An 18,439-nucleotide genomic window follows, 5' to 3' on the forward strand; every position below is an offset into this window, starting at 1 on the left:
AGGCCCACATCATACCTTAAAGAGCCAATAAAGGATGATCTCAATATGTCAACTATTACCTTTTTATGGCCAAATAGACATCGCAGATACCGGTTAATAACCATTTTACTCTCAAAATTTGCATTTAGTAATACATATCGCGAGTCAAAAATGCACCCGGCCGCGCGGCTTTTTCAGTCAAGAGTCAAAAACGGCCTATCTATTATAATGAACCTGGACGCCAGTGACGAATTTCCCCTATTGGTTTAGAACACAGTTCTCCAGCTTTTGCATTTCCACACCAAATAGCCGCCACTGACGTCACGATTTCTTTGTCGCGCGGGTTTGTTTGACCCCACGTTTTTCAGAAATTTGGCTTGGAGCGTTCTGAAGAAAACCCATTTTACCATGTTTTAACGTGAGGTAAGAGACTCGTTATATTTTTTATGTTTCCTGGATGGACTGCAGCTGTAGGAAAACTGTATTATCTATAACTTGAGATCATCCTTTATTAAAACGCACATGGTAACAAGCAATGGGAGCTATTGATAGGTATACAAAAATTACCAAAGGTGTTTAAAATAAGAGAACTGCTGAACATTGACTGAACAAATATGTGCAACAATGTTATTGTTTTTCCTTCCATTGTTCTGTTGCAACTTCGATGACTAATTGGGAATACTGGTCTTTGACAATTCCAAAAGGAAATAAACTGGACATTAGACCGTGGAGGTAGCGATAAGACCCGGCGAATGAAACTGATAATAGACCGATTACGCAACGTGCCAAAACGTGACTTTACTACAGTTCAGTGGATTGTTTTTAACTCAGCTGAAGGCACTATGACATGCGAATTCTATGCTGTGACAGAGCTAGCAATGGACAAAGTGAGTACACCGACTATCGGCAATAGTTTTGGTAAAATAGTATAGGTTTTCTCGGGCAATTTCGGTAAATGACCAGCCAATTTAACCACCAAGCTATTTTATTTCGCGCGAGATCGAATGCTACTGAAAATGGTCATTCGATTTCGTTTTATGATTAGTCAAATGCAATGTTGCGTCATGCGACTGAACAAAATAATCATTCAATTTAACAATTCATCAAAGCAGCATTCAAATTCGTAGACGCTTCTTGAGGCGTGTGTGTCACGAAAAAGAATGACGCTACGCTAAATTGAACAGAGTGCTAAAGAAATTTGACTCGACCCAAAACGAAATTGAATGGCCGAATTCTGAATTTGAAACGCAGTAACAACTGGAGAGGCAAAACAGCTTAAATTCGAACGTATGAAAATGAAATGGACTGCTCATTTGCCGAATTTGACCGAGAAAACCTATAGTATAGGTTTTCTCGGGCAATTTCGGTAAATGACCAGCCAATTTAACCACCAAGCTATTTTATTTCGCGCGAGATCGAATGCTACTGAAAATGGTCATTCGATTTCGTTTTATGATTAGTCAAATTTAATGTTGCGTCATGCGACTGAACAAAATAAGCATCCAATTTAACAATTCATCGAAGCAGCATTCCAATTCGCAGACGCTTCTTGGGGAGTGTGGCACGAAAAAGAATGACGCTACGCTAAACTGAACATATAGTGCTAAAGGGATTTGACTCGACTCAAAACGGAATTGAATGGCCGAATTCTAAATTTGAAACGTAGTAACAACTGGAGAGGCAAAACAGTTTTGCCGAATTTGACCGAAAAAAACTATACAGTTACTTATTCCTTTTATTTTTATTAAAGTTGTGACATGAATTTTAATCACATAAAATTGTGTGTCGACAATGACGACTATATTAGTAAGCATCTCTCGAACAATTGAGAAAGGTGACTTGATTTATGAACAAAGTCCATGAAAGAACAGCGGACGATTTCAAGAGGCACTATTATAGATAAATCCTATCTCGAGTTCAAACTTAGGACAAGTTCAATACGTCCCGACGTCTATCATACGGAACACGTTGCCTTGGATCGGTCGAGTTGGTCTTTGAAAAGCGTTTGTATCCGTTTGTTGTAAAATGCATATGATTAGAAAGATATTGTAAAAGTAGAATATAATGATCCACACAAGTATCACTCGAAACTGCGTGGTTTTCCTTTTACCTCGTCGACAAACACGGTCGGCCATTTATGGGAGTCAAAACGTGACCTCTCAAAACTGGTCGATCGTGTTAGTTCGCAAAGCAAAGGTAAAACCACGCAATTTCGAGGCAAATGTGTGTGGTTCATTAAAACATCTTCCCAACCATATGTATTTTCTAACAAACGGTTACAAGCACTTTGTCAAAGACCAACTCGACCTATCCAAGGCAACGTGTTCTTTTAACTCGAAGGTGGACTGGTTTAAAGTCACCTGGAAGTGGTATTTTTTCAAAATAAAGCTTTTGTCACTAATATAATGTGTTTTGATGAGTGGAATGTGAATAAACAGTTAACTAAGTTAACTAAAATCAGTTCTTATGTTATTTACAAATTTAAGAGTAGACCCCGACCCGAGAGGGCGCTGTTCGTGACGTCAATCGAGGCAGACTTTGCCTGTAATGCGTAGAGTAAACACAATTGCAAAGTACATGTACGGACCAAGTCGTGAGTTTGTACGTTTCAAAAAAACAAAATGTTTTTTTCCGGCAATGCCGACCCGGCTTATTGCTGCTGAATGCAGAAAAACACTTTTTGAAATGTACCAACTCACGACTTGGACGTACATGTACTTTGCACGTGTGTTTACTATACGCATCGCAGGCAAAGTCTGCCTCTATTGACGTCACAAAAGGGGTAGGCGGAGTCAGCCCCCAAACAACTTTATTTATTTTGTAAACATATAAATCGTGACAAACAATTACTAAAAAAATTGTGTTATTGTTCGTTAGCATATACTCTTATGTTTGAAAGAAAAACAAATTCTATTTCCAGGTGACTTTAAGGATTCTCTCCCCCTCAAGTCCTTTCATCGAGACGTCTATTGTGACGGCACATCCATTTTTAATGAGCCTCACTCTCCTCCTGTTTGACCTCTTGAATACGGAGTATATGAACCACAAGATGTCCATTCATAAAACTTTGTCATGTTCACTTGCCGTCAACTCGCCGACTTGCCGTCAACTCGCCGTCAACTCATTTTCGTGCCGTCAACTCATTAAATTTACATGAAAAATTTATAAATGGGGCACGGAAGTGTTAAGTCTGGGCTAAACTACATATTTCTCATGGTTTTCGGTAAAATTTCTTTCACAAAAACGACTTTGTGTTGATAAAAAAAGTACAAATTTACGGTGGCTGATCTCCGCCAACAAATAAACACCTTTTCAGTAGGGCATTATAACGCCCTATAACGCCCTATTAGGGCGTAATAACAGGGCGTTATAACGCCTTAAATTACGGCGTTATAATGCCCTAATTTAGGGCGTTATAACGCCCTAATTAGAGCGTAATAACGCCCTATACGATGGCAGTAGGACCCGATGGCAATACCTTGTTGTGCCTCGTGTACACCGCGGTACATCAAGGTATTATTGCGTGTTAGAATACGAGGTCCTCCCTAACATCGATAGCTCTATATTGCTTGTTGCCAAGTGATTCTTAACGCTAACAATTATTTTGAGTAATTACCAATAGTGTTGCTGCCTTTAATTGCAGACTGAGGAACAGTGGATATAGAAACAACTTTTTACTGCAAATATTGTGCTTGAAAATGGCCGACTCCGGTGAGTCGAGCACTATTCGCAATGTCCTGAGGAAGTACCAGCGGTATTTGATGGTGTACATTGCCTTTGTGGAGTTGTTCATCGTATGCGGACCTCTTTACAACTACAGCATTCTGTTTTTGAGTTTCCAGAAAGAATTTCACACCAGTGCTGCTCTAACGGGTAAGTCGTTATATTTTACTGAACCCACCCGAGTAACATGCCTGTGATATTTTTTTCACAGGACTCGGGAAAGTACTGAGTATACAGTGCTAACACACATCGGTGTATGGGTAAAAACCAAAATTAATATTCTTTATCCCCGATGCAAATTTAACATCTATTATCATTGCGGTAACCGCTGCCAAAACATATGATTCGAACTGCCTCTAGCTGCCGGGCAACCTCGGAAGTCTAGTTGGTAAGACACTGCTCTAAAATTGCAAAGGTCGTGGGTTCGAATCCCACCCGAGTAACATGCCTGTGATATTTTTTCACAGGACTCGGGAAAGTACTGAGTATACAGTGCTAACACACACCGGTGTATGGGTAAAAACCAAAATTAATATTTTTTATCCCCGATGCAAATTTAACATCTATTATTTACTGAACACTGCAGCTCGTGCTCTCGCTCAAGTGATAGGCATGGTACAATTCTACATAATCTCCACGTGTGGTGTGCCATGCCGTAGTGGTTAAAGGCACTGTGGATACTCTTGTTAATTTACTCAAAATAATTGTTGGCATAAAAACTTACTTGTAAAAGCAATGGGGAGCTGTTGGTTGTACGAAACATTTTGAGAAACGGCTAGTAACGTAGTTTTCGATGAAAAAGTAATTGTCCACGAATTTGTTTTCGAGACCTCAAAATTAGATGTTGTGGTCCCAAAATCAAGCTTCTGAAAGCAAACAACTTCGTGTGACAAGGGTGTTTTTCCTTCATTATTATCTACATCTTCGACGACCAAGTGAGTTCAAATTTTCACAGGTTTGTTATCTTGTGCATTACGTTGAGGTACACAAAGTGAGAAGACTGCTCTTAGACAATTACCAAACGTGTCTATAGTGTTTTCATGAGCACCAAAAACCGTTGTGTTTCTAATCAGCAGAGTGTTGGCTCGATCCCAGTCGTGACACTAAAGACACTTAACCTTCGGGTGGGACGTAAAGCCGTCGGTACCGTGTTTTGTCTACGACGTTAAAGTGCACTTTCGAAAAAAAGAAGGGGTTCGCCCCGATGTTCGCTGGTTCGATTTGCAGCATATTGCTCCATAGAACCTTGTAAACCACCCATGGTGATACAGAGAGTCGGTGATTTCATAATGCAAACTTACTCCAACATACCTTACAGGAATGTTTTCTTTTGACCTAAAATAATTAAAGTTTCCAGAAAAGATTGGCACACACAAAACCGGCCTCATTTGTGGTAGTTTTAAGTAAAAATGTAATAGAAGTAAAGTAACAGAATCCAGACCTTATCTCACGTCCATCAGCCATGTACAAACAGTTGTATGCATTGAGTGAGCGTAAAAATTCGTCTTTTTTTTTTTGTTTTAAAGCAGCATCGTTTGGCAAATTTCATTCAAAGAAAAACTTCACCAGAACACAATGTGTGTGTCGGCTTAAATTATGGCCATGCAACTACGTGCATTGCCCGCTGCCCATCAACTCTTCGCCCCCATCCATTACAACATTCAAGACACGGATCTCATCTCACCTATACAAAACCTAACTAATTCAGATAGCACTTCTTCCTCGAGTGCAATAAGCAATTGTCTATAGGTGAATACAGTGTACAATAAAAACTTTATTTTCCCGCTTCTTCATCAAATTTATTCAATATTATACAAATATTGACTGCTTTGAGTGCTATGGTTAAAACTATGACTCCCGAGGTGATCCCTGGAGCGTTCTATTTTCCCGAGGCGAAGCCGAGGGAAATAGAACGCTACGGGGATCACCGAGGGAGTCATAGTTTTTAACCATTGCACGAGTAAAAGCAGTCAATATTTGTTTTAAAACACCCCAAACATTTCTAAATACTGTAATATTATTATTAAGTTACATACCTGAATGCTACAATCCACGGACAACGCGAATACAGATTGCAAACACTTTCACTGTGCTGCATGTAGTGTCGTGCAATCCATGGTTACAGACTATTAATTTATCATCCTCGTACACGCAACGGACGTCTGGGTACTGCACACCGTGTGCTAGTCTTCGGACTAGCGCATGGCAAACCGACGCACTATTACACGGCCATCGTCTAGCAAAACTAAGACATGTCATATGGCGCGCTCTAAACCAATGAGCAGGCAGAATACTTGTAAGGGGTGTTATAAAACTCAACATGTGTGTATATCAGCACGGTGGTATCAGACCCTGTTATTTTGAACTACTCCGTGCCCACAGGGGTCGGTACTAGGGCTGACAGTGGTTTGCGCTGTACACTTAACCGGTTCGTGACATCATCCTTCTCTTTTATTCGGTACCTTAGAACTCCATAGGGAAATTCTGAAGACAGGGGTGCTCCACAAGAAGTTCGGTGTACAAAGTCTAATGGAAAATCATAAGTGCAGGGACAATGGAAAGAACAAAAGAAATCTCCACATGGATGCATATTTGAGAACTCTGTGAATTGCCATGTGCACGCAGATGACACTTTGCCATTCATCACGATTAGTTTTAGTTTGATTACACTTTACACTGGCATACGAAAATAAATTACAAATCGATACATAAACATACAAAGAAGCAAAACAGAAAAAATAATACTAAGCCATTGAGTGACAAGGAGGAATAGGTGACCAGCCGTCGATTTCACAAAACTCTTCCTAACTTAAGACTAATCTTAGGACTTAGGACGAGTCCCAACCCTGCACTGTAGCATGCAGACCTTAAGATTAATCCAAGTTAGGACGAGTTACTCGTCCTAACTCGAGATAAGACGAGTCCTAACTCTTTGTGAAATCGACGGCCAGCACATCCACAAAGCCTTCCTGCCACATCTGAAAAAATATCCACCTTCTCTCCTATGTTTTCGGTCCGGAGTTTTGTGCATTCTGGCTTCGTTTGCAGCGCTCCAAATTACAATCGTTTCCAGTAAGTTTTCTGTAAGTATCCATAAACCAAACGTTAAACAAATTGGCGTGTCGTGGCCAAGTGGTTAAGAGCGCCCAACTCAAGTTCTGGTGTTTCTGATAAGCAGGGTGCGGGTTTGAGTCCCCGTGACACTTGTGTCCTTAAGCAGAATACACTTAGCCATAGCTGCGTCCTTCGGATGGGACGTAAAGCCGTTGGTTCTGTGTGTTTGAAAATGCACGTAAAATAACACAGTGCCCGTTAAGAGAAGGGGTTCGCCCTGTTGTTCCTGGTTTGATTGGCTGCATATTGCGCTATAGCACCTTGTAGTAAAATAGTCAACACGATGCTCCAGTACATATTGTCAGAAAATACTGAAAACACGTAGGGATCTTACGGTGATAATGTGCTGTTTGAGAATGGTTAATTAGTTAATGTATGCATTTATGTAAAGTGCACAAGAGTCCATTTTGTGACTTTGTAGCAGAACCCTGCCATTCGATAACTTGCACTGCGTATCTCATGTACTAGTCATGTAACGAGAGATATAACTAAGAACAATAACTCAGTCTTGCGCTTAGAGGCTTTTGCATTAGGCGCTTTACAAATGTCTTATTATTATTATTATTATTGTAGATGGTCTTAGAGATTATGTTTCATTTTTCCAGGGGTGGACCCATACAATATTTGTTCAATATTGTATTATTACTACACGACGGACAAGGCTCATTTGTGTAGGAGTCAATTCCCTTGAGACAGTGGACCGGTCAATGTTGTAATCACTCCAGCGGATGAACGACCACTTCTGCTTTAAAAGTCACAGACGCATTCTCTCGGAAATAGGGGGAAATTGTATTTTACCTAGTAGGTTTAAAACCAGAGTAATTGGGGGAAAAAATAGCAATGCTTATGTTATTATACTACACCGAGGGATGTACCTATTTGTATCAATCCCCAAACAGCCAATTAATGATAGCGATTTGAACGCGAAATGCCCCTTTAAGAAGATTGGGCCAAAATATTCAATCATTTACCTACTCAGCAAAATGTGGTACTACAACATACAATTCCTATGAAAATGGTGACCAGAAATCACAGATTAAACGTTGTTTCTTATTTTCTCACAATAATTTATTTCCGTCTCTTTTTTTACTTTACTTTTCACCATGACAGGCGTACTCACATTTGCGCCTTTGTTCAACACTCTAACATCAGCATACGGCTGGCGAAACGCTCTACGCATTGTCAGTGGTGGGAGTTTGGTGATAACTTTAGTTCATGGCTGTTTCATTGTTGAACCGGCACAAGTTGAAACTTCGAAGATCATTACCGAAGAAGGAGGGAGCTACAAAATGGTAGAGACCAACATTGGGGAGAAGGACGACGGTGATCAGCCGCGTGACGTCACAGAGACTGTAGGGAAGAGAATTTATAAACTTTTCCATCAATCTGAAGCTTGGCTGTGGCTCACAGCTGGTGTTCTCTACAACATTGGATGGACTTTTGTCACAATTAATTTCGTAAGAGACAGAGGTTAAATGCAGTGGACACTATTGGTAATTACTCAAAATAATTATTAGCATACAACCTTTCTTGGTGACGAGTAATGGGGAGAGGTTGATGGTATAAACCATTGTGAGAAACGGCTTCCTCTGAAGTGCCATAGTTTTCGAGAAAGGAGTAATTTTCCACGAATTTGATTTCGAGACCTCAGGTTTAGAACTTGAGGTCTCGAAATCAACCATCTTAACGCACACAACTTCGTGTGACAAGGGTGTTTTATTCTTTTATTATTATGGCGCAAGTTCGATGACCGATTGAGCTCAAATTTTCACATGCTTGTTATTTTATGCATATGTTGAGATACACCAATTGTAAAGGCTAGACTTTGACAAGTACCAATAGTGTCCAATGCCTTTAAGATAAAAAGTAAAACAATTATAAATACATGTTGCAAAACTCCACGAAGTGCTCTGCTTAAACCCTAGACTTGATTCAAGTCCCGTTCTCATGCGAGAGGTCCCTGTATCCACCGTCAAAATGTAGCTCTGTGGTCCCGCGGCACAGGTTAGGGAGTTTTCTGATGTCAGGCGATGCGAATGAAAGTGAAAAAAGGGATGTAACGGGATTGGGACTTGAGTAAAGTCTACGCAAATCCGTACTTTCGTGACCATTTTTGTCCCAACTGCATTGCGTTTTAAGTGCACACGGTGTTTTTCTTCGTGTGATATGGCTATAAACATTATGTTTACCCTAGCTTAAAAAGCTCCGTTTTCGGTTTCTTTGTAAAAAATTCAGAATTTTGCGTAGATGACGTTGACGCTATCGTTAATAAATCTATTTTTCGCACTAACAGACGAACGCGATTGCCAATTGGGTTTCTACAACCTCGTTCCCATGGGTTATTGGTCTCGTCGTGCTATTTTTGTCACAGCATGCCTTGCTCGCTCCGCTTATGGACTAGCCAATGTACTTTCAAGGGTTTCAAACAATAGACCATTACCATGCTGCCTCCATCTTGTTCAGTCATGTTCATCGTGTCAAATAGCAATATAATAAATGCTGATAATCATTTTGCAAACTGGAACCAGACTGCTTTACTCTTCCGGCCTCGGTTTGGTAACATTGATATCAAAGGATTGGATAATTTCAAGATGGCTGCACCAAAGGTCTATTTAGTGTCTCAACTTGACTGTGACAGTCCCAAGCAGAATTGAACCTTTGCAAGACTGACACTTATAGAAACAAGAAAGGGTGTGGTCATGTCTCTATGCTTTTAACGAAGGGCGTGGTCCTTTCTCCAAGGGTGTGGTCCTGTCTCTATGCTTATAACGAATATTATTAACCTTTCAAATTATGTTTCATCTCCCCTTGACAGGCGAGCTTTATGGAGTACGACCTGCACTTCACGGCTAATCAGATTTCAATTACTTTTGTTCTCTTTGCTGTCGGTGAAATTATTGGGAAATGTTGCTTCTCTGCCTTCGGAGGCCGTCTTCCTTTCCTGAAACTGTACTGTGTAGCTGCCGGTAGCTTACTCGGTGGAGCTGCCTCTGGTGTCATGATACTCCTGCGGACAGTTCCCCTCATGTATACAGTCGCAGCATGTGAGTAGTTCATAAAGTAAAAACATTCTTAGGGCTGATCAAGCACAAAACGCAGATAAGCATAGTATAATTTTGCTTACCAGAGTATAATACTATCCAAACTACCATGTCACAATGTACAATCATCTGTGGCTGTTATTCAGCGTGTTTATGCTTATGAAGAAAGGTCCGCAATAAATAGGTTGGCACTTGTTTTTAAAGCCATTATACACTTTCGGTACAGAAAAGAAGAAAAAAAGTTCACAGATTTACAAATAACTTACAGGGTTTACAACAGGTAATGGTGAAAGACTTCTCTTGAAATATTATTCCATGGAATGCTTTACTTTTTGAGAAAACATTAAAAAAATATCAATTCTCGATAGCGAGAATTACGGATTTATCTTAAACACATGTCATGACACGGCGAAACGTGCGGAAACAAGGGTGGGTTTTCCCGTTATTTTCTCCTGACTCCGACCGGTTGAGCCTAAATTTTCACAGGTTTATTATTATGTTGTGATACACGAAGTATGGGACTTGGACAATACTGTTTACCGAAAGTGTACAATGGCTTTAAGAAATTTAGTGTGAAAGTTTGATCGCTTTACACGGGCTGAATGGGGTTGATTCTACAGACGGCGCTATATCCACGAAATTTTGACGGGGACATAATTTTATTCCGCACTGGAATCCGACCCATTGCAGTCATTTTAGGGTGAGCTTGACCGGGAAGCAAGCATATAATGTTTGCTTGCAACTTAAATTTTGCCTCCGTTTGTCAAATTAATGTCACGAGTAATTTCGACACAGATTCCGGTGTGGCAGAAGATCATTCTCTGTGCCCCCCCCCCCCCACCCCACCCCGGAGATTCTGTGCCCCCCCCCCCCCGCCCCCATTATAGCAAACTGTGTTAAAACTTCTCCCGGTATTACCGCCCTCTTTTGAATAATCCTCCTCAAGCTTACATTAATTTCCCGTTATGGGTAACCGAATCTCCTGCGGACATAATTCACTTGGACACCGGCTAATACTGACCGAGAAAATGGGTCAGGTCCCACGGTACACGGTACCCGAAATCAGTGTCATTTCTGACCAGGAATTTTATGTGTAAAGAAAGTGGAAAAATTGGTAATAATTGTCTAAGACTAGTCTTCACCAGTGGGTGTATCTCAGCATATGCATTAAAATAATGACAAACCTGTAAAAATTTGAGGTAAATCGGTCGACGAAGTTGCGAGATAATAATGAAAGAAAAACATCCTTGTCACACGAAGTTGTGTGCTTTCTGATGCTTGATTTTGAGACCTCAATTTTAGAATTTAAGGTATCGAAATCAAACTCGTGGAAAATTACTTCTTTCTCAAAAACTACGTCACTTCAGAGGGAGCTATTTCTCACAATGTTTTATACCATCAACCTCCCCCTATCACTCGTAATCAAGAAAGGTTTTATGATGATAATTATTTTGAGTAACTACCAATAGTGTCCACTGCCTTTAATGTTTCTTTTATTCGTTTGTTGTAGTAATGGGCCTGTTCCGTTCTGCATGCTTCACGATGGCCTACACAACTGTTCAAGAGCTCTTTGGGGAATATGGTGCAGACATCGTTGTTATGTTTGCGCACGCACCTTATGCCTTCGGGGTTCTTATTGGTGCACCGATTTCAGGTATTATTATTGTTATGAATAATTGTTTAGTCATTTCCGTGACGGACATAGACCCTGCAGATTGCCATCACTGTGGTACGTTTGTGTGGCTCCTAAAAAATAGCCAGAGCCCTAAGTGTAGCCTAGCTTAATAACAGATGGCCAATCAATATGGGTCGGTGGTTAAACACAGTCTAACCGACGCTCGATGTTTAGAATTAGAAAGACGAAAAGAGTTTGATTCATTCATTAATTCATTTTTATAAATAAAAATAAAAAACTGACAGCACAACGCTGAGTGATGTAGCATTACAAGGTAAAAGTATTGAAAAAATGCACATAAAAAAAGATACAAAAGTTTCACCACTGTGGGGAACAGGTTCATATTCAACTGTATTTTTTTTTAGTTTTGGTTATTTTTCAAATTTCATTATGGTCTGAGAATTGCTCTCGAAACAGGATTTTAAAGCAATAAGTTTTTGGGTTACCATTTTATCCTCCAAATCGTGAAAAACATGCTGTAGATTTTACGTATCAGTCTTATGTTGCTATGCTAACGTTTAAAAAATAAATCCACATATTTGTTACAATATATCGCACATTTTGACGTATCTGAGTTTCAAGGGATAACAAATCTACCCCTTTCTTCTTTATGGTTGGTTTTGAGCAGCAAAGGATAAACAAATCTATCCCTTGAATTTTCAGTTTGATTTGAGCACCAAAGGATAAACAAATCTAACCCTCCTTGCTAAGTTTGTGCACCCGATACTAAATTTGTTCTCCCAAAAATATTTTATGGAGAAAAACAGCATAATTTCAACACTTTGAAAACATCTTCAAGAAAATTTGCTATATATTACCGAAAAAGGCAAAAAATAAAAAATCGTTGTTAATTATGAACCTGTTGGGGGTACATGGAAACATTAAAACAAAAAGGACCCAAAATAGACGAAAAGATGACAATTGTCTTCTTAAGAAGGAAATTTGCATGGTAAAAAAAAGGGATTAGGTTTGCGTTTACACCATGTAATGATTATCTCTACATGAGTTTGGATGGTTCCGAAAAGAACTGTTGGTTTCAACTCGATGTTTCGATCAGTATGCTCTGATCGTCGTCTGGAGAAAAAAAAACACATTTGTCAGACATAGTCCCACACAACGTGCTGAATAGAAAAAAAAAGTTCCGTTCAAATGTCTGAAGATAACATATTCCAAGTTTTACGATTTGCTTTTTTTAACAAAGATCACATACTCTTGACCATTAGTGTTTTATAACTTGATAAGCTGCTTTTTAAAGCATCAGAATGTCTGTACAGTACTTTGTTTTGTTGAAAGGTGTTTGCAATAGCCAGCTTCATTTTTTCACAGTGCTTTATAACGTACTTGTTTGAATTTTTTTTTTTCAGGAGTTCTTTACGACTTGACCGGAGACTATACACTGAGCTTGCTTATCGTACTGGCAACATTCGCATGTTCTGTTGGTTTGATGTTGGCAATACCAGTCCGTAGACGGATTAAATTGAGGTGGAAAAAAACAAGGATACCCGAAGAAGAAACAACCGAAAAGTGCCTTGAACTTGCCAATGCATAGACTTGAACAAGTCTTGATCAACCAAATATCGTAGCAATTTTGTTTTATGCAAGTCGCCAGACACACGAGGCCTGAGAGTCACTCTATGTGTGTGCGCTACAAACAAACTTTTTTTGTCCCCTTTATATATTATAGTCCATACGGAAGTATGCTTGAAGATGCATCCATCAGAAGCCTAGATCGTAGAGCAGAAAGCACTGCCTTCACAACTTTTGCAAAGCAATCATGATTAAGTGGTCATGACCGGGACTCGAACCCTCACTCTGCTGATCAGAAACGCCCCAGCTTGGTTCCGGGTATGTTAACCGCTAGGCCATGACTAGCTGCATTGATACGTACTTTGGCCCCAGTCGCGCGGCTCAGCCGATCGTTTTTATGGGGGGGGGGTAAAAAAATAAAACCTTGGTGACAAGTCTATTAAAACTGTTTGACAAAATCCAGTGGGTCCAGGTAACTCTGGAGGAAAGCCGCGTTTAAACAAAAACTCAAATCCCTCTGTCGAAACAACAATTTGTCATTTTTTATGCTGGGGCTCTTTTACTGATGAATAAGTATGTGTATAGTGTAGAAAAAGTATCTGTATAATTTATTTTAAAAGAGAAGAAGAATGTGATAAAGTGAACGGGGAACTAACGCTGGATAGGCCCAATTTATATTCCGTAACTATGGGTGCGTTCGTTTAATAGCTTCCCTGTGTCATCCCCGGTCTGCCCCTTGTGCGTTCGAATAGCTTTAACGTCAATCCAGGGGCTCACCCAGGTCAGCCCCCAGTGCCCTGCTTGTGGAGTGGGTCACTTGGGGGCTGGCCCCAGGTAAACGACGTCACTACGAGAGCGGTAAATGGTCGTTCGTTTAGCTCTTGTCAGGGGCTCACCCGAGTGAGCACCGCGGGGTAGAACCAGGGAAGCTAAACGAACGCACCCTATAGACGACGTGACCTGTGACGTCACATGTTTACAAAAGAGACACAGAGCCTGAACTTCCTGCAGGCAGGATTTTACACAGCTCAACGGAAGTAAATATACAATCCTTTATTTCATGGAGATTGCACTGTCTAATTCTTTGTAACCTTTGATATGATGAAAGGGTGCACATCTCAAAACTTGTCCCAGTTTTTACTTTCATAACTCTTGGATTTATGTGGAAATTAAGACACAAAATGTCAACTTTCTCATATGATCAGTGAAGTATCTTGCCTGCCAGAAAATCGAAAGAATAGCAAGGTCAAACTTATTGTAAACAAAGGTAACATGGTCTATGTCATTATCTTACCGGTATGTCAAGTACAATACAATACAATACAATACAATACAACACAATACAAAAAGGCAATTATATGCCGCTGTTTTATTAAAGGGACACGTTGCCTTGGATCGGTCGAGTTGGTCTTTGAAAACCGTTTGTTGTAAAATGTATATGGTTCATAGAGCTATATATATTGACTAGAGCGCTAACTCCCCGTTATACACGCACTAAGGTTTTGAAACCGTGTGGGCGCATCCATGTTTATGCACAAACCAATACAAAAGCTTGAAATTTTGTACGGCAATTGTACGGCTATTTGCATGATCGTGCGTCTGTTCTTTTTTATGTGCCATCGAAGCAAAAAATGCAGTAAATGTGAACGCACAATCTGCTGATCGGCGCACAAACTGCGAGCGTCATGTGCGTCTTTATTAAAACGCGCGTTTACTTTCTTTTAGTACGGCAACCAAGTCCAAGTTACGGTTTTCGTAGCGCGGACGTACGCGAGTGGACAGTTGCGTACGTATACGCACACGCCGAATGTAAAATAATCGCGGCAATGTGTGTTCTCTTAAAATTCCGAACTCACGCAACACATCAAACATGTCTGCGCCCAGGGTGGCTTCAAAACGCAGAGCAAGTTAGCGCTCTAGTCAATATATATATAGCTTTATAACACCCCTTGCAAGTATTCTGCCTGCTCATTGGTTTAGAGCGCGTCACATGACATGTCTTAGTTTTGCCAGACGACGGCCGTGTGATAGAGCGTCGGTTTGCCATGCGCTAGTCCGACAGACTAGCACATGGCGTGCAGTACCCAGACGTCCGTTGCGTGTACGAGGATGATAAATTAATAGTCTGTAACCACTTCGAATTGCACGACACTACATGCAACACAGTAAGTAAAAGTGTATGCAATCTGTATTCGCGTCGTCCGTGGATTGTAGCATTCAGGTCTGTAACTTAATAATAACAGTACAGTATTTAGAAATGTTTGGGGTGTTATAAAACAAATATTGACTGCTTTTACTCGTGCATTGGTTAAAAACTATGACTCCCTCGGTGATCCCCGTAGCGTTCTATTTTCCCTCGGCTTCGCCTCGGGAAAATAGGACGCTCCGGGGATCACCTCGGGAGTCATAGTTTTAACCATAGCACTCGAAGCAGTCAATATTTGTATACTATGATATGGTTAGAAATATATTGTAAACGTAGAATACAATGATCTACACAAATATGCCTCGAAATTGCATGGTTTTCTTTTTACCCTTTCGACTATAACACGGTCGGCCATTTAAGGGAGTCAACATTTCGACTCCCATAAATGGTCGACCGTGATAGTTCGCGACGTAAAAGGAAAACCGTGCAATTTCGAGTGATACTTGTGTGGATCATTTTATTCAATCTACTTTTAAAACATGTTGCTAACCATATGCATTTCATAACAAACGGTTACAAGCGCTTTTAATAGACCAACTCAACCGATCCAAGGCAACGTGTTCCTTTAAGGTCACAGTGGTAGTTGGAGCACATGACTCACTAGAAAACAAAGTAAGAAATTGAGGAAAAGGGACAAACACGGCACAAGATATTTAATTTGGTGAAAAAGTGATGATGAACCCTTCCCATGAAATATGCTAATTACATTCACGCATGCATACAGACCCTGTTGGTTGGCAAACGCTACAGAGTTGTGTCCTAAGCAGACGCGCCATCGCGTCTGCGTCACGCACCCATTAGCCGTGTACAAAACAGTGCGATGTTCTCTCATTTTGCCAACCAAAACGTTAGTGCGCACGCGCTATGTGCAATTTGCATATTTCATGGGAAGGGTCTATTATTTGAGGCCTTATCTTGAACATTTGAAGTGATGTTGCTGAGAGCAGATAGGTCAGGAGACTGTTCCGAAATTGTGGAGCCGCAAATAATAAAAAAGTAATGGTTCAAGCTATCTAATGCCCTATATACAGCTTTCCTAAAATTATTATGTGGTTCAGTCTTCGAATATTTTCGTTCGGTTTTATATGATGCATGTAGGCAATTATAAAGTCACCTGAATGTGGTATTTTGTCAAAATAAAACTTTTGTCATTAATATATGTGTTTTGATGAGTAGAATGTGAATAACAGTTAAATATTGTTCTAAAAATCATGACACGGCGAAACGTGCGGAAACGTTTTCCCGTTATTTTCTCCCGACTCCGATGACCGATTGAGCCCTAATTTTAACAGGTTTGTTATTTTTATATATAAGTTGTGATACACGAAGTGTGGGCTTTTGGACACATTGTTCAGTTAGGGTCCAGTGTCTTTAAAGTCACCTGGAAATATATTTGTTTTTTCTTTCAAACATAAGAGTATATGCTTACGAACAATAAAACAATTTTTTTAGTAATTGTTTGTCACGAATTATATGTTTGGGGGGCTGACTCCGCCTACCCCTTTTGTGACGTCAATCGAGGCAGACTTTGCCTGCAATGCGTATAGTAAACACACGTGCAAAGTACATGTACGTCCAAGTCGTGAGTTGGTACGTTTCAAAAAGTGTTTTTCTGCATTCAGCAGCAATACACCTGATCGGCATTGCCGGAAAAAAAATAATAATAATCTTTTTTTGAAACGTACAAACTCACGAATTGGTCCGTACATGTACTTTGCCGTTGTGTTTACTCTACTCATTACAGGCAAAGTCTGCCTCGATTGACGTCACGAACAGTGCCCTCTCGGGTCGGTGTCTACTCTTAAATTTGTAAATAACATAATAACTGATATTTTAAAAACCTTAGTTAACTGTTTATTCACATTCCACTCATCAAAAAAACACATAAATTAGTGGCAAAAGCTTTATTTTGAAAAGTACCACTCCTAGGTAACTTTAATGCAGGCCTAGAAACAATAATTCAGAGTGTGGATACAACACACTATGTTTTTTTGCTGGCACAGTAGCCTTGCTCAAGGCAGTCGAATTATTCACTCCGAAAAAAGACCGCCGCTGTATAAAAACCCACCCGTATTCACTGTGCGTAAAACCCACCCGTATTCACTGTGCGTAACATCGCACGACACGATGCCCCCGTACACTATCCGCATGCGGAGGCCGTCAGGCCGACAGCCTTGTAGGATCTGTGTTGAAGACCACTGACCTCATTACTATAATAAGCGAAGAGTTCCCACGGTCAGCTCATTACCATAATGCCCGCGAAAGACGAGACATGTTTACCTCACACACCACTACCACGGACGCATGATAGGGTCCAAAGGTCGTGATAAGGGAAGTGCGTGATTGGACGTCAAAATGAATAATTCATTTGCCTCACATCCTGTGTTGTCTGATAGGTCTGACGAACGATATACATATTCATGAGCTGCATACTAGCATATCCTCGAGCCCCCCCAATTTCGTCCACTATTGGAATTTTTTCAATACAACACATTAAAACGGGAAGATACAGATCCGACAAGGCTGTCGGCCTCACGGCCTCCGCATGCGGTTAGTGGTGTACGAGTGCGATGACTTGTGTGAACAGTATTCGTGCGATGTGACAGTGGTCACGATGTGACGGGTTGGTCATTCGGTGTGATCGCACACACCATGCACAGGGTATACGGCGGGTGGGTTTACAGCTGCGTCTTTTCGGAGCGAATAATGCGACTGCCTTGAGCAAGGCTACTGGCACAGTTGAATTTGTCACAAATGCATGCACCTGTGGCCCACAGGTGGATCATAATAATTTAAAAAAACTACAGTCTAAAACGTTTGTAAATAACGTTGAGTATTGTGTGTGGGGGAGGGGGGGGGGCATGTAGCATTATGTAATTATGACAAGATGACATGACAAGGTGGGGGCTCTGAGCTCCAACTTTTTAGAAGACTGGACAAACATTACATATTGGCTTAAACAGAGGGAGCCGTTTCTCACAATGCTTTATACCCCCATAACCTAAAGCTTTTCGCTTATAATTTATTATTTTCAGTAATTTTACCAACTGCATAATAATTTCTCAGTCACGCGCTATCAAATCGATTTTGAAAAAAACACACACATTAATTTTGCAAAATGGGTTTTGGGTAGGCAAATTAATAGCAAAAATTCCGAACGGTTAACCTGCCAAA

At 40.4% G+C, this 18,439-nt stretch overlaps 1 protein-coding gene across 1 annotated transcript; it reads left to right on the forward strand.

The window, feature by feature from the left end:
* Positions 1-3,665: 3,665 nt before the first annotated feature.
* LOC139934496 (monocarboxylate transporter 13-like) lies at positions 3,666-13,430 on the forward strand. Its single transcript, XM_071928750.1, has 6 exons — positions 3,666-3,852; positions 4,289-4,357; positions 7,906-8,273; positions 9,632-9,860; positions 11,368-11,511; positions 12,897-13,430. The coding sequence occupies exons 1-6, from the start codon at positions 3,678-3,680 to the stop codon at positions 13,079-13,081; spliced, it is 1,170 nt and encodes a 389-aa protein (XP_071784851.1). The 5' UTR covers positions 3,666-3,677; the 3' UTR covers positions 13,082-13,430.
* Positions 13,431-18,439: the final 5,009 nt, after the last annotated feature.

Source organism: Asterias amurensis, chromosome 3, assembly GCF_032118995.1.
Source record: "Asterias amurensis chromosome 3, ASM3211899v1".
In the NCBI taxonomy this organism is placed as follows: domain Eukaryota; kingdom Metazoa; phylum Echinodermata; class Asteroidea; order Forcipulatida; family Asteriidae; genus Asterias; species Asterias amurensis.

What these genes read in the sequence shown, in the direction of transcription:
- LOC139934496 (XM_071928750.1), top strand. Translation starts at nt 3,678, where the DNA reads ATGGCCGACTCCGGTGAGTCGAGCACTATTCGCAATGTCCTGAGGAAG. An exon ending in CTTTTGTCACAATTAATTTC is followed by an intron (nt 8,274 to 9,631) that starts GTAAGAGACAGA and finishes TCCCCTTGACAG; the next exon opens with GCGAGCTTTATGGAGTACGA. An exon ending in TATTGGTGCACCGATTTCAG is followed by an intron (nt 11,512 to 12,896) that starts GTATTATTATTG and finishes TTTTTTTTTCAG; the next exon opens with GAGTTCTTTACGACTTGACC.